General features: G+C 35.2%; 1 protein-coding gene across 2 annotated transcripts in view; it reads right to left on the minus strand.

Annotated features, from left to right (window-relative positions):
* The window catches only part of LOC756773 (lysophosphatidic acid phosphatase type 6), a 40,311-nt gene extending 22,890 nt beyond the window's left edge, over positions 1 to 17,421 (minus strand). Inside the window, exons 1-8 of one of the 2 annotated variants that reach the window (XM_011677089.2) lie at positions 17,011 to 17,421; positions 15,400 to 15,531; positions 14,873 to 15,003; positions 13,788 to 13,876; positions 12,814 to 13,043; positions 12,034 to 12,221; positions 9,118 to 9,286; positions 6,893 to 7,041 (exon numbers count right to left, since the gene is read on the minus strand). In XM_011677089.2, the coding sequence (XP_011675391.2) occupies positions 6,922 to 7,041; positions 9,118 to 9,286; positions 12,034 to 12,221; positions 12,814 to 13,043; positions 13,788 to 13,876; positions 14,873 to 15,003; positions 15,400 to 15,531; positions 17,011 to 17,286 (1,335 nt within the window). In that variant the 5' untranslated portion in view covers positions 17,287 to 17,421 and the 3' untranslated portion in view covers positions 6,893 to 6,921. The remainder of the gene's footprint in view (positions 1 to 6,892; positions 7,042 to 9,117; positions 9,287 to 12,033; positions 12,222 to 12,813; positions 13,044 to 13,787; positions 13,877 to 14,872; positions 15,004 to 15,399; positions 15,532 to 17,010) is intronic. The other variant, XM_001196525.4, reaches the window with a different exon arrangement.
* Positions 17,422 to 20,877: the final 3,456 nt, after the last annotated feature.

Consider the following 20,877-nt stretch of genomic DNA (forward strand, 5'->3'; position numbering starts at 1 on the left):
CTTTAAGCTTTTTATGTCGTAATCCCATCAATAGGGACTTTTAGATTTGCACAACGACGAGGATTGCTACGATAGACGTCCTTTTAATGCACTGCCTTGAATGGACGTCACACGTATCAGTCCACACAAATCTAAAAGTCCCTAATGAAGGACAAAATGAAGGCTATCAAATGTTCTTAATGGGTTTACATGGTGAGGTAGATGATTGAGGAAAACTTAAACAGGTACACCATGTGAGTAGTCCTTACAAGGACTGGGGTATTCTTTCCTGGCGAGGTGTGTTAGTTCTTAAAAGAACTTGTACATCTTTGGAAAAGTGAATGTTTTGGATGAGACAGTGTAATCCTCAATCAATCTCAGCAGATGTAAATATAGGTGTAATTTCAAATCTTGGCAATGCCAGCATAAAGAAAGACATAAAGAAAGACATAATTTGATTACATGTAAATGTATAGAAGACATGTAAATTAATGGCATATATCAGATGTTATCAAAGATAAAAAACTTTTGAGGACCAAACAGCTTTCTGGTTCCTGGCAGATGATACATTAAAAATTAAATTAAAGATTGAATAAAAGCACAAAATTATGTATGCTGTAATTTCAATTTGCACATCTATGCAAGTGTCAAAATCAGTCTTAGATCAACGACCAAATCATGAACATTCACAAACAAACATATAATAAAATTATAAAAATGTATTGCAATAAGAATCAGATGCAGATAAGTTCAAAGCAAACACATTCTTTTTCTTGAAGAGAGGTAGTATTTTGACTGTCAAACCATAACATCTGAACTGTCTTGGGTGAGTGGAGGTTAATAAGCCAAGAATTAGGCTGATGTAAGACCATGTTGTTGATGGCCCGAAGCAAACATACGGTTTGAATCTATTCTTGTCGGTCGGTCGGTCGGGGAGCGGAGTCACATTGGTCCCTCAGAAATCCTCTTCTTTTCTTGGTGTGATGAAGTGATTTATATACCGTGAAGACACAGACTTTCTGTTGGCATAACGGCTGCGGCTAATTTGAAGCAGTCGGAGTAATTACCATGCCCTACTTACACATTTGCCCATTGACACCCACGACCTATATACTTGTCCTACTTCTGTTTGGAAAATCTGCTTCCAGGGAAAAAGGTGATAATCTATGTACTCGCCATGCTTGAGTGGAGCCACAAACTAGTTTTGTAAACCACTTCCCCGATGAAAATAAAACTGAATTGGAATAAAATTGTAATTGAATGGATACATGCTCATAAAATATTAAAGGCAGCATGCTACATTGGGCACATTGGACTTGTATGTTTAGATTACCCAAGATCATGCCATTGGGAATTGAATGAGACAATTGCATCCATCATTAAACATGGATAGCGGGTTTCAGTATAAAATTTGTGATCTAGAATAATTTATTACATTGGCAAAAAAGACCAAATAATATCAGTTACTGATTATTTTTTCATAAAAAATGTAATAGTATAAATATTATGTGAAGAACGTATTATGTGGCTAAAGTGTCAAACATGAAATGTTCATATCACACTACATGTATCTAGATGTACAGTACAAAGCCGGCTAGATATCTTGATATTAGTATTATCATCATCTGAATGGTTTTTCCCATTACCAACTGTGATATGGAAAATACAGAATATACTCTGGTGATTTATTGGAAATACATTATTGGAGAAACACAGACATTGGAAGACAAACAATTTACCTTCCACTACAGATTATTTATAACATACCTCCTGTACTAAAAATCAAGTTCAAATATCACACACAATTTCATGTTGCCATTCAGACCTACTTTTCTTTTCTATCATAAAAACAGGTGCGATTAAGACTATAAATGCAATATTAGCTGCCAATGTCTGCCCGTTTGAATGAATCTTTATGAGGACAGTTGAGAAGTTGGCAGTTTGACACACAAAAAGATCTTTTTCTGTGGGTTGTGAGGTGTATACCTCACAATCCACAACTTCATTCTTTAAACACAAAAGAATATGAAGTCTAAAACCAAATTACAAGTAACGTTTATTAGACGTTTTGCAAATCTAACAAGAAAAACAAAAAACAAAAAACAAAGGGCTTTGGGGCAAAAAAATTAAATAGTCATATCATATTTCCTATGTATCATCGTGATTCACCAGGTTTTCAAGAAACATGGAGTTACACCTACGTAAATAATCTTATCTCATCCACAACTGATCACCAAGGCAACAGAGAGAAACATCAGCCCTTATCTGAAAAACTACTCATCTCAAGACACAAATCATCCAAAGATATTTTGACTACCGCAACAAGCAAAGAAGCGCCATGCGATCATGAGACCAAAATAGGTATTCCTCTCATATGATATCATGCCATGACTTGGCTATGAGACACAATAGGATTACTTCCAAGTCGGTGAGTTGCCTCGCTCCAGTTTTTAATTCTACTCCAGCGATGCGAACGTCTGATTGCGCTACAAATGACCTTCATCATTACCCACGTTTAAAGAACAAATCAATAAGAGTGGAAAACATCATTGAGAAACTCTTATGATATATGTTGTGATGACTCATATGGGTAGAGTCAGGCTACTTTCTAATGAATTAATACTATATATCTAGTTAGGGTGAGTCTGGGAAAGCATCAAATTGGCATCACTAGACGTCGGAGGTGTGATCAATCAATTTAGAGATGAGAAAGTCAGCGTTAGAAATCAGAGGATGGCGTGGGGTTCCGGCACGTAACTACTGGTGTCTCCGTGCAGATTGGCTACTCCTGACTCAACTTAGGGTAGTCTTAAAATGAAACGACAGAGGGCTGCAAAAGAACTCTAGACTTATCATGGATATTTCAACAAGCATTATATCTGAGCTAGAGTAAATGAAAACTCTAGTATTGCTTCATATATTTTATGGCAAGGGATTTATTGGGATGAAGTCAACAATTGTTCGAATCTTCTAATGCATGTTTTGAAATTAATTCTGGTATCATTAAAGTTTGTATATTTAGAAGGTGAAAATATGCATAAAACAGAAACAACAATTAAAAAAAAAAATCTCCTTTTCACTTACATTTTCTTTATGAATATAGATGATTTGCATCTAAAATCATACTTTTTCCAGCCCTCCTCTCTTTGTCTTTCACTCCCCATCTCTCTATGTCTCACCCCCTCTCTCTTTTATATCTCTCCCTTTCTCTTCCATGCTCTCTCTCTGTACCACATCTCTCCTCGTGTAATAATACATATTATATTTTCTCAAGCGAGCTGTAACATGATTATGAACCGAAGCCAATCCAGCAAGCGTAGTTACACACAGCATGACTCTTGGTAGAGGCTTTGTTGGGAAGCAGTGATGCTCAATTTCTCTCTGATTAAAATCATCCAAATCATTCAAGCCGATTCATCACTAAAAGCTGCAATAATTACGAGCCCTTCCTGGTCTAATCGTGAACACTATGAAACAAAAGATGTAGAGGAAATCCTGTGTTTTTACAGGATGAAAGTATGATATAGATTCTTTGAAAGTAAGTGGGTCTGCTGACGGCACTTCGAAAACATTATACATTTTGGTGGTATTGAATTCCTCTCTTCATCTATTTCTATTCTCGTTAATTACCAAAACATTCTTCGAATTTTACAAACTAGTTTGAGGATGGAATTTAAGAAAAAAGATGTATATATATTTAAAAGTTATTAGAACAATAATAACAAGTTTTAAAAAAATAGAATTGTGAAAGCTTTTTCCATATCACGTCGAATGTGAATGAATGTATATCAAACAAAAAGAGATGTATCAAATCTTATACAAATTCATACCAAATTTATCAAAAAGAACCATAAAAAAGGGAAATTTACCTACTATTTCTACAAGATCCTTTCCTTATGACATGAATGAGGATAATAAATGATTTTTTTAAAAGCATTTTCAGAATGTATAAAAATAAATAATGTGAGAAAATCTGAAAACCAATTCTTACTTCCACATCAAAATAAAAAGTAAGCATTTTCGCCAAAACATGAAGAATGCAGAAAAAAATAGCATGAAACAGGATCAAAATGAAAAATATACACGTCACTGTGAGCTTTGTAGATAGCTATTGATGCATAGATGTAATGCTCACTCTGGCTTGGTAATCACTAAATTACCACAGATGTGCATGAGGGCTTGCAATTTTGTTGCCCTCTCACATATTTGGTTTAACAACAAAAGAAAATGAAAAAAAAACTAGAATTACTCAGCAAGACAGCAAATCCAACTGTGGAGATGGCTACATACATCCACACAAAGGAAAGGATTTCTAGCTTATATGGATGGATGGATGAATAGATGTACGCATCACTGCAATCATTCTTAGCTTAGAATGCCACTGGCCATTGTCGTGGCTGCTAGGTTGCTATGGTTACCATACACAGGAGTCCCGTTCTCTTGCCTACAGGGTCTCTCTTCAATTAAATAACACCCATTTCCCCGGATAGAATTTCTTGCTTTCATTTGTTTACCATCTCGTCTTGTCTTGTTCACTGTTTGATCTTGTGATCTCTCTAGGATTCCAAGGGGTTGTTTCTCAAAGATCCAAAGTCAAACTTAACTCTTTCATAGACGCTAACGGCTTTCCATAATTGTTAAGTTCAACTTAGAGATTAATTCAACTTAGGATCTTTGTGAAACACCCCCCTGATCTGACTTTTTAACCATATATGTAGAGATATAAAATTCTTCCATACAATAATAAATAGACTGTTAAAAATAAATAAATAAATAACAACAAAATTAAAAACTAATTGGGGGAAGGGGGGGGGGGACAGATACGTAACATTTCTATTTAAAAAGCTAAGCAAATGAAATGAGAGATTTATTTCTTATTTCCTTCCATCATAGCCTTTTTTTTGGGGGGGGGGGACAATTTTTCAATATTTACATGTACATGTACGTCCTCAAGTTTATTTTGCTATTGCACATTCCAATATATGAATTTCAATTGTAAATCTGTATATCCATTTAAATAAATATTTAACAAACATTTTTACAGATTCATATGAAAAGTGAATTAAGGTCATGCCAGTGCTTTACAATCCACATTTACATGGATGCTGTGACAAACTTGTAGCACACTCTATTAAAGGGGAGTGAGTAAGAAAGAAGGAGAATTCTTTTCATGAATGATGTATTTCAAGGAAGTCCGTCTGTATAAAATCTTCATTTGTTGGCTTCCCTGCAATTACATGGTACATGTTTGTTTTTTATCACAAAAGAATGAAAAGCTAAAATATTAAATCATGACATGATTGTTTAGTGCATTAAATATACATATGGTAAGAAATAAGTGTAATACGAAAGCAACTAACAAGCCGGTAAGAAAATCCAAATCCACATCCAAAACAGAAAATGACATGCATGTACAAGTACACAGTAGATCAGAGGGCGTTCACAAACAAGCTCAACAATTGAATAATCAACATGCACCACAAGGTGGAGCTGTTTCTTTTTTGTGCACAGTTACATCCATATAGTCGCTGATTTTACAAACTGGCATACAAGTGTTTTTTTCAATCAATTTTTTTGTATTTATAAGCTACCTTTGTGCAAAATTTCAGGTCATAAAGCGCTTTAATCAACAAGAGATCTGTGAATGTTACACTCACCTGAGCAGATGAAAATAGGGGCCTCGTACTAAGGGACCTAACTCCCATCCCCTTTGCACCAGAAACATAGGATTTATTGGAATATGAGGGAAATTTAGGGGTGCTGCTCCTAAGTCCCTTGCAGGGGCAGGTATCCCATTCAAACAAATTGAGGTCTTATCCACATCAAAATGATTACTTCAACATTTAGCCAGAATCCACACCAACAGATTTGGGAGATATCAATGTGTTTCAAATGTGTGTAATGTTACTTTTAAAGGACAGAATATGTAGAGAAGTGTAAATGCTTACTTTTACCACTACAATGAAGAGGTATAAACATTTTCCAAGCCAAGTACATGTACAGTTAAGGTTGTGATAGGACTATAATAGTCATACATGTCAAACAGCATGTGTTGTCTTGCTGGTGGCCTATTACTTGCTGTTTAGGACCAATCCTACATGTACCAATTGACTAAGGCTGTGCACAACAGTGTAATGAGGTACCCGAGTACACACCCAGGCTCACAAGCGAATACTTGAATATTCGGACGCCATGTTTTTTTTATAATTTTTTTGAATTTTTTAGATTTTTTTTGAATTTTTTAGATTTTTTTGTTGTTGATTTTTTTGCCACTACCATACCACTCGGCAGTTTCCCAGGTCCCTCGCCGAAAACGCATGCAATTTTACTTTGAGTTGCAGTTGAAGGTGCCGATTTAATAAGAATAATAACAGTAAACAATGCTGTTTTAAAAACCGAAGATGGCAGAAAAATCCATTTTCCTCCAAGTCCAAACAGAAATCTGGACATTTGGTCCCAGTTTCTAAAAGGTGAGTTTGACAGTGCTTGAGTTGGGAAACATTTTTAGCGGCGGTACCATGCCAGCGGCCGCCGCTCTCCCTGGCAGGGGTAAGCGTGGGCTTGGACATTTTTTTTTTTTTTTTTTTTTTTGGTGGCCGAATATTTGGGTACGAGAAATCGTACCCGAGTAGTTGTCAACCGTGCGGGTACTCGAGCATTCGACTACCCGTCGCAGCCTTACAATTGACCATTGAAGTCAAGTTTGGTAGCAATTAGAAAAACAAGACAAGCAATCCCTCAAAACAGATCAGATAACTATCAATCGGACATCAGCACAAAGCAACCCTGTATACAAATTTCATTAAATTGACTTCTGAAATCAATATGAATTGAAAAAATCTTGAGGTAGTTGCCGCCGTTTGTCACCATTCAAAAAGCGGCGCCTATTTCGAGTCTAGAAATAAAATCTCACCTTTTAATACTCCTAGTAGAAAGCGATCATTAACTAGCCACTTTGCATGCATCTGCATAGTCTTGGGCAGTGTAGGACACAGGGGCAAGCAGTTCCTTGAACTTCTCTAGGGGTAGGAGGGTCTCTTCACTTTGACGTATCCTCAGCTCCTGGCATCATAAAGAATACAAGAAATGAAGCAAGATGTTTGAATGATATTCATAACTTATCTTTTTACTCAAATTCAGTTTAATACAAGAACATCCTAATGGCAGCTAGTGAATTCATTAAAAAGAAAGGAGAATTCAAAGAAAATGGACTTAAAATTATGAATGACTCCAGATGCTTTCAAAGTTTGGATAAGTTTTTCTACATTTATGGGAGATGTGATAATTTAGAGAATTTTTGTTTCTACTACTGGTAAGTTTAGTCAACAATTGATCATTCTGACACTTATCAAATGAATCCAACTGAAGTCGCCTGAGCCACAGCTCAGGTTAATATTCATATCAAGGTACCATTTGTCAATGAGTTTATAGGCAACAACAATTTTGAGTCCTGAGGAAAGTTTGATAAATAAATCAGATTTCAGATCTGACATTGATATATCAGATTTCTCACAGTGATGCAAATTTGTATGTGACAAAATAGAGCATTAGCACCTTCAACTCCCTTACTCTTTTGATAAGTAAACATGTCAACATATGCCTTTTTATATTCCAATACATTCAACAACATGTTCAAAACATATAGAAATTTATCAGTCTGCTTGAATACTTGTAACCTTCCTGATCCAGGATAATATATACAAAATGGCAAGCATTGATGAAGTTTATTCAACAATAAATTGTCCAAACTTATATGCTGTTCCTGTAAAATAATTATAAATCAATCTCAATCAATTTTGTTATAACATATTATACAAAATAGAAGCAAGATACTTCTTATAACCCAAGCTATGGACATAAATGTGAGACTCAGCTCCATATTCTTCGTCAAAAGATGGCGCTATTTCAGAAATGTACTCATGCCTATTTTGATTCTCTCATGTGTGATAAAGCTTAAGTGAAAAAAAAATATATTAACCCTTAGTGGGAACAAATTAAATTAAGTAAACTGAAATTACAAACACAATGTCCTAGAATGAGACAGAAAGTGAGTTTATGGAAATTTAAATTCATATTTAGTTGCATAATTAGCTTTGACTGATTATACTCGCAAAGAGATGTTTTTGTGTCTTGTTAATTCACATGTAGTTCTACCATTTGACAAGTAAATTTCAATATTATTACAGGGCAAATAAAAATGTTATGAGGGCTAAAACCGGCTACAAATGTCAGCCTCAAGTTACATTTTAACCCTATGTTTGTACAAGTTTCTAAGCCCAGTTTTAAAACCCAAAATAAATTGAAATAAATTAATTGAAAATGCACATGAATAGCACTTTGAATTGCACTTTGAATTTCAACTAGTGAAAAGGACATCATTATAAAATACAATGTGATATCTTTGAAACTATCAATGGCCAGATACATCAGATATTGATGAAACTTTCAACCTGTGTACTTTTTGTCAATCAATGAAACAATTGACAGGAAGTTCAAACTGAATGTCAAATACAGGATAAGTTAATGAACAAAGTCCATCTGATATCTAAACTGACAATGTAACAAAAAGAATGAGATTCTTGCTCAAGGGCCATTTTCCGGAAACTATCTTGTTTAAATTGTGTTAAAAAAGTAGGTTAATTGCCAAACAACTGATATGGTGCAGAACAAAGACTTATCACTGGTGCTTTGAGCATATGTCTCTTTTAAAGCCCCTCTAAAGTGTTGAGAGCCCCCAAAATTTGATGACAACATTTGACTTAAATTGTATCATAATGTGAAAGAGGATGTCATTTAACACACATTTCTGCAAGACTTTTCAAAACAAATGTGTCTAAAGTCGAATATTGATGAAAGAATACAAAATTAAGGTTTTTTGCGTTCAACAGAAAGCCTCAAATTATGTATTCTTTAATCAAATGAGATGGCCATGAACTAATACTTATTACAGCTTCAAGAAACTGGCCCCTGGTATCAAAACATAACATCATACTACCAATACAACTACTCATACTACGACAACAACTACTACTACCACAACTACTACTACCACTACCGCTACTACACTTGTATTACTACTACTACGGATGATGATGATGATAATAATAATTCTACTATAAATAATTAGAGAGTTCTTACTTTGTTTTGATAGAGAGTTCTAACGAATGAATTGCCAGCTTTGTCTTCATACAGTTCAAAGATGACTGAAGCAGTAAGTGGAGGCCATACATCATCAAATGCTTCTAAGGCTAGTAGGAGAGTCATCAGTGTCGTGTCATGGCAGGAATTCAGATGAAGCTTGTAAGGACTAAAAAAAAGAAAGCATTTCAAAAGTAAATTTGATCAGAATTTCTTCACCTTAATGACAACAATGGTATTTTCGCTTTGGTTGCTACATTTATTCCTACAATAATGTCCCGTATCTACAAGAAGAAAAGAAAAAAGAAACAAAACCTGACAGAAAGAAATATAATTGGTACTTTGCATAGAAACTGTAATTTTGAATTTTTAAAGCAAAAACATCCTCTTTCACATTATGATACAATTCAAGCGAAATTTTGCCATCAATTTGTTGGCGACTTTGGGGCTTTAAGCTCTCAAGGAACAAGTGTGATTACGAATGGTAAGGAAGGATAATGAAAATAAATTATGTGACATTTTGGATATAATTTTCACATCCACTTTGCAAAAGAGATTGAGATCGACATTTTATCAGGATATTTCTAATTTAGTACCTAAACATACATTTGCATTTGTGCACATACTCTATGTACATAAATGAGTGAGTGTACAATATCATGTTTTCATATTTTTACAACTTCTTCATATCACAAAAACAAAAAGAAAGCTTGAAAATATTAATAGCTTAATGAAATTGAAAGAGAATTCTCTTACAGTATTCTGTAATTCTGTAATTTCAATGGAAAAAAAAAGAAAAAGAAAAGAAGGAGTAAAAAAAACTTGACAATAACTAAATTGTTTTGAATAGAATGTGCTAAAGTGACATATCTATCTGTTCAATGATACCTGACATATATATAATTGAAAATAAAGTTGTACTCATTGTTACAACCCCATGGTTATCAAAATGACATCTTTGAACATATGACAATTTCCAAGGCTAAAATCAGACTGCTGGTACAAAAAAGGCTTTAAATGTTTGATTTTCTAATCATACATTTGCCTGCAATTGTTTCAATTAATTATTTCAAAACAAAAATTTATTTAGATGCTGCTTGTAAGTATCGGCTTGCATGGTGATGTAGATATACAGTAGGTTTGCGGATGCACCATGTGAGAGAGAGGGAGGATTGAGGATTTTCAGGACTACACACACACTCAAGAAAGATTACCGAGAGTCCTTTTCAGGACTCCTCAATCCTCCCTCTCTCTCACATGGTGCATCCACAAGCCTACTATATAAAAAGTTATTTTGCTTTGCTTATAGCTCTAAAAGAATTTATTAATACTAAAATATGAGAAGTGATTTATTGAAAATAAAGTTGAAAGTATGCTCAGAAAAGGGTTAGAGAATTTGTATTCTAAATGATTGCATTGTTCACAGAATAAAAGAAAGATATTTAAACGTTCATTGTACTTTCATTTTCTCTACTTCATCTTTTTATCTGGCTTGTCAGGAAGTAGTTTGCTAATGACAGGTAATTGTTCACTACTGGAGTTTCCTCCCATTTAAATAGAACCCTGTGAGGAACAAAGAAAAAAATTTGGCAATGAAAAATATTGCAGGTTAATTTAATATGTCATTTGTCTACAATGCTTTCAATGTTAAAGGGATAGTTGAGTTCTGCTTTCAGACCGCAAATACCTTCAAAAGGCATGGTTATTGCTCTTATTCTTATCTATGACATTTCTAGTGCCCTTTTAGGACCTAAAATTGCTATGAAGGTAATTTTAGACCCCAAAATGTGTGAAATGTAGCCAATACGAGCATACTAATTCAGCTCTACTTTGAAAAAAGCATGGTGACCATTAAATAATTATTTAATTAAAAATAACAATTCAAGGGTCGGCTGGTTGTGCGTAATATAAGCAACAAGAAAATGCCACCAAAAAAGCCAACATTGGCATTGGCTGAAATACGACGTAAAAGGCATTATTTTGTTTTTTCAACGGTTTTTTTCAAATTTTTCAAAATATCTAATATTTGTGGTGGTACACAAGTATTAGTGGTGGTACACAAGTATTAGAAATCGTTATTTTTCAGCCGTCTCTGAACCGATTTTGATCAAACAAAGATGATTTTGTCATTTAAATATTATGTTCTTTCAAAATCTCACAAAAAAAATTATTTTGTGTAGCGCCCTCTGCAACAGAACTCAACTATCCCTTTAAACTTTATTTCTGAGTCCCGGTAGGAATTTGTGTTATTGAGATAAGAAAGACAGGGATGGGTCCCTATTAATATGGATAAATAAGCATTATTAATTGATTTCTAAACACACAGTAGTCTGTTTCCCCTTCTAAAGTCATTTGTTTCATTGTAGAGCCTTAACATATTTTGAGATCTTGACCGATACAAAGATTAAACAGTATGTCTCAAATTCAATGGCTTGAACCCACTAGGTCGACTGCCCCCCAGACCTGATTTTCCGTCTTCCGGGGCTTCTGACAACTTTTGTGAGGGTTCAATATAAAGCCAATAGCCCCCCCCCCCCCCCCCCCCCCCCCCGGGACTGACAGCCCACTAGATCCATAATATCGGCCTCATGGGCCTTCTGATACCTTTTTCTTAGGGTTCCCTAAATTGATGGCCCACCAGACTGACTGTGATGAGAATGACAATGTTTTTCTTGTTGGCCTTTTAGCTACTTTTCAAGCAGTTGACTAGGCCAATCATCCATGAGACTGACATTTTTCTATCTTCTCTAAATATTTCTTTGTTTTGACAGTCTTGATAGTGGTTCGCCTCGTGAACCTTTTGTGAATTTCTTCCTCTCGGTATTTTAAAATGTATATATCTTTGTTTTGTCGATCACGTGGGCAGTCGGTCTACTAAGTTAACCCCTAATTCTAACACATGTTTTTAATACTTACGTCTCCTTTTTTTTGGCAGCTTCCAGGGTTTCACATATATAATGCATCGTGGGTCCAGCAGAGAATTTGATAATATTTTTACCAGGTTCATTGCCTCCTTCAATAAGGAACCTCATAAGAGCTACGGCATGTTTCTCAATGAGATCAATAACAGGCATTAGATGGTCAGGTACTTTCATGTTGTGTTCCTGTCATTTGTAAAGCAGAGAGACAAGAAATTCAGGTACGATGACTGTAAATTTCCTGTATATCATACATGTAGGTGTATGTCTATTTGTCTTATCATACAGGTGCATACCTGCATATCCAGAACATACAAATCACCATTGTCAATTTCCTTGACTCAATTACATTTAATTTCACTACATGACCTTAAATATTATCAAGTACATATTCATGAATCCATTCCAAACATGGACAATCTAAGTTAAATTAAAGGGTTCAGGGTTCTGTACACTATCTTTACCTGTCTTTTTTTGTATTACCGGTATTCACAATAAATATCTATGTCTTTTATTCTTTTAAAGTGTGATTTTTATTTCAAGTAATTATCTTTTTTTCTTCAAGTTATTAAGTCTTTAAACAAAGATATTCACATCTTAATAATTTTTTGCCTCTCATTTGTTTAATATTCCATTTATGGCAGGAAAAACTTGATAGTGTCTTCCTATTCAGCATCTAAAATCAAAGAAATCTGACAAAAGGTTTTTAAGGTATTGCTAAACTATGCATGACCTTAAATGCTAAAACATGAGAAATAGGTTGAATGAAATAACTTACTAATCTAGCAGTGATATCATCCCTCATACTAACAAAGTCCAGTTTCTTTTTCTGCTCCTCGCTCGCATCCAGAAGGGGGGCAATTTGATCAGTACCGTGTCCTATTCCGGGGACACTAAACATACCCTTCAAGACAGATGAGTAGAAATGTGATAGCTGATTGCAACGTTGTCTGTTAGGGTAGAGGACCTCTCCTAAGCCTTCATCAGTATAAAATTGGACTGGTACTGCTGAAAATACAGGAAGGTTTCCTTTGAAATTAAAGGCATCGTTTAACATTGTTAAATCTGAGATGCATGGCCCTACGTGTTATCAGTGTCTGTGATATGGTGTAATATTGAAGCCCTAAAAAAATTGCACTTTAAAATGATCATGAAGTGCCTCAAAACAGTAAAAACCTTTGAGTGACCAGTTTTACCATACTCGTTTTCCCCAATAGACTGTAGAGTAATAAAAACCGTTAGGAAAACAAATTCTGAAATTTCTAATTCCAATCATAGATATCTTAGGTATTGGCTTGTTAAAGTCATGGGATACATACAGCATGAGCTAAATCCATAATTTTTTTTAGAATCTGAGGCAAAGTTACCCAATCCCTTTAATACACCCTTGACAAAGCTGAAAAAGTGATCTCTATATTGTACCAGTTGCATATGCACATGTTTTGAAATGTTATAAAAGTGAAAGTCATATTACAAGGTTCTGTCAATCTGAACTAGCAAATCATTTGATATACAGGTTAATGGGGTTACCCTAAAACTATTTATTCATTGCATTCATCTTTCCACTTTTAGAAGAATTCCGAAAAAAGCCCTTGGAGTTTGAGTGTATAAAATTTGAGAATTACTGTAATGTTTAAATTTAATTACTTTGCCTACAAAGACAGTCTTGTGCACCATATTGATATCATGAACACACTTTCTGAATACTGCTTCAAACAATTACTTTTAAAAGATGAATTCAAATTATCTTACACTCTTTGGATGCGATAATGTTGCCATATAAACCACCCATCAAACAGCCAAGAGACTGCAATGTCCTGTTGATATTGGTTGATCTGGTGCTGTAAAAAATATTCAATATAAATATTTTTTAATTACTAATAATAATTAATCATAATCATTTTGTTTTCATACTGGTACATTCTTTTACAAATTATGTCTGATCAATAAATGTCAACAATCATCTACCAGTATACTTAATTTGTTAATTACATGTAGATCTACACCATTCTAAGATTTAACAAAAGTAGTTAATGTCTTCTTAATCATTCCCGGCACATTTTTTACAAATTATCCTCTTCAGAGTTTCAAAAATACACCAGTATAATGCACCAAAAATATATCAATGGGCTTGTGTGGTAATAGTGATACATGATAAGCTATGGACAAATTAATCATAACTTCAAATTTGTTTAAAAGTGGTCATGGAAAAATAAAAACCATTGATATATAAGGCTTGTTCAGATATGAAGTGATAAAACTGCTGCATTTAAATTGATATATTGCATTTGAAACAGATTTTGTATGTATGTGCATCAATGTAAACACACTAATAAATCATTTATTAAAAAATAAAAACTACAAGTACTCTGAAAATTTAAATTTTGTATTTACTACATATATATGATTTCTCCTGAATTACTGCAACTGTAGAATTATAAGCAGGAGTCAATTTTGTAGCAAAAAGAAATCTTTGATAATTCATCCTTCTCCAAACATTAGCACTTACTAGACGATTTATGGACTGAATTCTTTGAGTAGAAAGAGATCGTCATAAATTTATCTTTGTCAAAACTTTTCAAAAAATTGGCACTCACTAGACAAATTATGGACAAAATTCTTTGATTCTTTGGTTGAAAGATATTCTTTTCACATGTCAATTCATCTTTCTCCACGCATAAACACTCAATATCGGTTTATGGACTGAATTCTTTGGGAAAAGAGGTTTTTTTATGAATTTAATCTTTCTTCAAGCGTAAACACTTAGTGAACAATTTGGGGACTGAATACTTTGGGAAAAGACATCCTTCATAAATTCTATTAGAATAAACACTTACTAGACAAGTTGTGGACTGAATTCTTGAGGTAGAAAGCCAAGTTTCTCCATATAATGTCTCCTGAGTTTCTTTCCCAGATCATTGGCTTGTTTCATACCTACGGCTGTCAGCTGACCCTTGAAAGCCCCACCCTGTGTATAACATGAGAACAAGTTCAGAATAGAATAAGTCCACTTGCTGGTGGTCTCATCTTGAGAGTTTGTCACAAAAGGCAAAAGGAAATAAAAGTTATTGGAAAGCACCTATATCAAGATGTATTTGTGTAACAGTAATATTATTTGGGAAACGTCTGATAAAACTAGCTACCAAATTGTACATAAACATAACTCAACTGCATTCATTTCAACTTCTAATTATTTTGTGTATCTTTAAAAACATATTTCTTGTGGCTTGCTGGAGTTGTTGACTCGTGAAATTTGCGCATCAGCGTAATATATCGTGTAATATACCGCATTACAGTGTATATCCCACACAGGGCAATTCAATAAAACAGATTGGGAGTCTACTTAATTAGCCAACAAACATACCTGAAGCGGTTCTTTCCTGTAGTAATTCTCAATTTTCCATTCTGGCTGTGGCTCTCCATTTAGAGCACACACTTTGTAATCAATGCATAGATCGGCTGCTCCTTGGAATATTGTATCCTTATCCCAAACACCCTGTGGTTAAACAAAATATATATATATATATATATATATAGACCTATATATATTTTCATTGTTCTAATGGATCTTGTGTCATGTTGGGCATTCATGTAATATACGACTAGCCAAGTTAAATCCATTTGTGTGCATATATTTCTATCCTTGGTAATTTTGCCGTAGTTGAGATTTTGTACGTGTGTAACTCATGTTTTTCATTACTGTTTTGCAAAGCTTGGCAATTTACCATGTACAATTATACATATATACGAACCCACAATTTATGACTTACAGCACCCTAGAACATGACTAAGCAAAGTAGATAAAGAGGAGGATGAAGAGAAAGATATAGGTAGTGAAAGAAGGCACTTACACAAATGTTAAGTAATATTGAACTTGAAATTTAGTATCCAATAATAAACACATAACAATAGCTATAAAGTTATAAACAGTCTTATTCAATAACATAAAATGATAAAAGGAACCAGAAATTAGCATAAATGCAAATCAAACCTTGTACCTTCAAATGAAAAACATTGTTTGGGTACATAGCATTAACAAACAAATCTGAAATGTTACAAGAAGTTAAGCTATTTACAAACATTCACGTTCATATTCACAGTGACATGATAAATGCCAAGTCATTGTTCTTATTAATATCAGTATTGCAGGCAGGTGTATTATATTTTTTTTCTGATATCGTTGTTTCATCAATTTTTCTAATTTCTCGATATATGTATCATGGTTGGTGCCCAAACCACAAGTTTGTATTCAAACTTCTTAGGGGCTCCTAACCCCATGTTTTTATATTTCCATGAATTATTGTACATGTATATGTATATATTTTCATTGTTCCATAGTTTAGATTGGCCTTTAAACTTTAGTAAAATACTGTAACTTAACTTTTTTTAGGAAACTGAAAAAATCATACAAAATCAAGGTTTGACTGGAATATCATAAGTTTGCTATCAGATTAATACATAAAATCGCAAGCTTTCTCCTCTATAACGTCGAGCCAATGGCAACCAGCGATAGCCAATCAGAAGGGCCCTTCTGGGCAAATGGGGCCGAGACCGCATGTGCGGATTTGAACTACGATGTAAGCTACTTGGAGTTCACGATGTTATTGCCCAGATGGTTCCATTAGTACTTGATGATAACAGGGAGATGATGATACTTAGTAAAAAAAAAAAATGGAATAATAAGCAAAATTAGTGAATGAATAAATGAAAAGGAAGAGATAGAATACTGCACTGTGACTGTGAGCCAGGCAAGATAGATTAATACAGGTCATGAAAAATTTAAAAATGAAGCACATTAGAAGTAAGGGCAAGATGATTTAACTCGTAGTTTATTTATTTATATTTTTTCACAGAAGATGCGCTAGATCTTGCTGACAGTAACACTATTCACTTACAGTAACACTCAGTTTAATATTAAATTGAATGGTTAAAAGTGAGTGAAAGTTTAAACTAGAGTAGAATATTTATGTCTTGCCTCTTCGACATTAGGAATGCATCCTGTTCCTATCGGTGTTCTAGCTCCATGTCTAAAGAAAATCTGCACAAACTTTAGCTCCAAATCTTCCCGTGCAACCAGCGGAATAGCGTCATCCTTGCAAGCCTGAGCTCTGGGGTCCTTGTCTGCTGCATTTCCGTCAGATGCTGAAACTGAGAGGGGAGAAATTGACATCACCAGTGGTATCCCGACACCGCCCATTGTAGCTCCTAAAATGGTAGCTCCAAGATGTGAGGTTTTCCTAAAAAACGACATTTCGTTATTTGTATCAATACACAATTTTGGATTGCAAATAATCAAGTAAATTCTTGCTCTTCTCTTGACTCAGTCTGGTAGCTGTAGTTAGTGGGTAATTGCAACACAACGTGTGCAGACAGCTCAGGCGCATATGTCGTCAGCTGAACGCGCACATGTTGGTACGTTGGCGTTCTGTATTCACCGCAAAGATTCACCGTATGTATTTTGAGGTATGGTAAAGGGTCCGTACAAAGTAAATTCAGGTTCAAGAGAGACGGAGGGCAATACATTTGGCAGATAAAATGTGTATATTAATATGATTCAGGAGGTCTTCAATTCTGTTTTGTAGTTCATGTAACGTACATTGAAAGAGTAGGTAGTATTGGAAATTCGTTTTATTACATCATTGCCATAAAACATTGGAATTCCCTTCCTAAAGATGATTATTATTTAAAGGAATAGAAGTAAAAGGACAAATTTAAAATTAAAGGAATGTACCTAACACATATCACATGAGAGAAGCGAATGACAATATAATGGCCAAATAGCCTGGATACAGAACCCCGTACAGAACACCGTACAGAACACCTTTCTCTTCTCTGTCGGTTCATACAGTTTAATTGTGTTTATACTTATGTTTTTGTACGTTATATATAACGAATATAAATATAGAAATTCAACATGCAATAAGTCCTCCGATCTTCTTCCTTCTCCTCCTCCTCTTCTTTTTTTAATAGCTTCTTCCTCCTTCTCTTTTTCTTCTTCTTCCTTTAGTCTTCTTCTTATTCTTCGTGTCTTTATCTTCTTATTGTTCTGGTACTTTCTATCATTTCTATCATTATCAGTTTAATTTTGTTGTTATTATTATCTTTATTAGGCGGTGTCACACAGAAAAATCCCTTAAAAAATCCCTTGAAAAAATCCTTTCAAGGGAGAATTTCCTTGCTTTGTTAGAGGATTTTTGATGGGATAATTGGTGACAGAGAGCAATTAAAAGGATAACTCAAATCCGGATAACTAAAATCCGGGCACAGGGGGCACAAGCCCTCCGGTAAAACAAAAAAGGGAGAAGGGGTATAGGGGAAAGAAAAAGGGAGAAAATTAGCAAAAAGGAGGGGAATTAAAGAAAGAAAAGGGAAGAGAGAAAGAAGCAGAAAAGAGGGAGGAGAGAAAAGGGGAGAGGATAAAAAAGGAGGGAGGAGGGGAGAAAGGGGAAGAGAGAGAGAGAGAGAGAGAGGAGAGAAAAGGCGGAGAAGAAAAAAAGGGGGAAAGACGGAGAAGAGAAAAGGGGGTAAAGGAGAATAACGAGAAGGGAAAAGAAAGAAAGGGGGATGATATCATAAGAAGGTGTTAATATTTTTTACCGGGAAAGGGGGGGGGGGGCACGCAATTTTGCAGTGTGCATAATATGGGGTCCCTTATGTCAGGGGTATAGCCCCCCGCCCCCCCCCCCCCCAAAAAAAAAAAAAAAACGACAAGAAGAAAAACAACAAAAAAGGATGGAAAAAAGAGGAACAGAGAGAATTTTTGTGAGTTAAAGGACAAAGGAAAACAAATGAAAGACAATTAAACAACGATAGAAGAGAGGTGCGAGAGCATGAGGAATTGCATTTATTTAAAAAGGATTATGGGATAACAACCAGGGCCATCGCTAAAGGGGGTGTGGGTTGCGACACCCCCCATCATGTCAGGATATTGTCGGTAAAATTGCGCTGCTGTTGGGGAAAATGAGAAAAGGGGAAGGGGAAAAATGAGAAGGAAAGGGAAAGAAAAGAAAAAATGAAAAGGACAAGAAAGGAAAAAAAGGAAAGAGAAGAGAAGAAAGAAAGAGAAAAAAGAAAAAGAGGAAAGAGAGTTAAGAAAGGAAAAGAAAGGAAAAAATAGAAAAGGAGAAAAGGGGAAAAAAAGAGAAAAAGGAAACAAAAGAAACGGAGGATGAAACAGAGGAGAGAGAGAGGGGGACGAGCCTGAGAGAAGAGAGGTGGGAGTAAGAGAGAGAGGGGGATGTAGGTTGGAGTCACCACTTCGAGGGGGCAAGAAATCTAGATTACGCATAGAATCATTATGTTGCTGTGTCGGGTCCGCTGTTTTAGTATTCTTGCACAATCCTCGTGCACTATATCAATGCAGACGTTTGAAGTCGGTGAGAGGATTATGTCGGTCGGCCCGCAATTTTTTTCTCCCTATACGAACTGGTACTTTTTATCGGACAAAGAAACATTTTTGAGAATTCATGAAAAATTAATGATTAAGAGTCGGTTTAACGAATCGTCTTCTTTCTCTAATAATTTGATGAAACGTCAGAGCTTCTGCGCTTCGCGTGGGAGGGGGGGGGGGAGAACTGAATTCAGACAAGGATTAACTGAGACGAGAACAGTACAACAAATCGTCTTCTTTTTCTAATAATTTAATGAAACGTCAAAGCCTCCGCGCTTCGAGCGGGATCGGCGAAAATGAATTCAGACAAGGATTAAGAGTAATAATGAAATAAAACGACAAAGCTTCCGCGCTTCGCGTGGGAGGGGGAAAACTGAATCCAGACAAAGACACGATACAATAAATCGTCTTTTTTCTCTAATAATTTTAATGAAAAGCGAAACGAGAATTAAGAGTCGGGAACGGTACAACGAATCGTCTTCTTTCTCCAATAATTTAATTAAGTGTCAAAGCGGTGGCCTGTACACCCCCCCCCCCCCCCTCACTGAAAAAGCGACGCCCCTGATAACAACACTGTTTATACACTCGAGTTAATTTTGCAAACTTGTACTATACTGGTGGAGTACCAGACCACCGTCTTTGTGCATTGTGCAGCAATGAAGCATACACAATGCGTACGTCTCGCGACGTGACAGATCACTTTGCTCTAACTTTTAACCAATCAGAAGGCCTCGTTTTTTCAAGGACGTGTAGGTGGACATTAATGCGCCAAATGTGGTTCTCAATTTGCAAAAGATCCCTATTCTAAGAGAGGGTTCTAACCTTCTCCCAGACTTACCCCGCTTGGTCACTCCGCTCCCTCGTCGCTGACGCCTTGCTCTGTCGCTCCATCGTTTTTCATATATTTCACCCCATGCGATTTTGTGCCCCCCCCCCCGGTAATAAATCCCTGGATTTAATGGGGAAGTCCACCCTAATAATTAGCTGCAATAGCTGGTACAATGTATTAATAACAACAGGAAACAAGCTATAGGAGAAAATGTATTAAAATTAAAGCCATATTAGATTAAGTTAAATTACGACTTCATAGGCCTAAAGTTAGTTGTCACCAATATGTTTTATGATCTTTATTTCAACAGTTTATAACTTTTTTCTTTTTTCATAGGATTTGCTTCTTTCATTTCTACTTCTATTAAATTAACTTAATCAGGGTAGACTTGCTCTTTCAGCACAATCTCATAAGATATGTCACTTATGAGATAATGCACACGAGAGGAAGCTATGAGAAATGTAGTGTTTCGGATGAGGGACGATGGATGATAAAAATACCTTGTCATAGGTAATGGATGACATATTTTTGAACAAAAAGCAATTGACTATAGCTTTGTAATGGTATTTTATATAGAGTTCATTGGGCGTGGGGTTTAAAAGACAATAGGTTGGAAGAGTGAC

This window comes from Strongylocentrotus purpuratus, unplaced genomic scaffold (assembly GCF_000002235.5).
Source record: "Strongylocentrotus purpuratus isolate Spur 01 unplaced genomic scaffold, Spur_5.0 spur5_contig_827, whole genome shotgun sequence".
NCBI classification, from domain to species: Eukaryota; Metazoa; Echinodermata; class Echinoidea; order Camarodonta; family Strongylocentrotidae; genus Strongylocentrotus; species Strongylocentrotus purpuratus.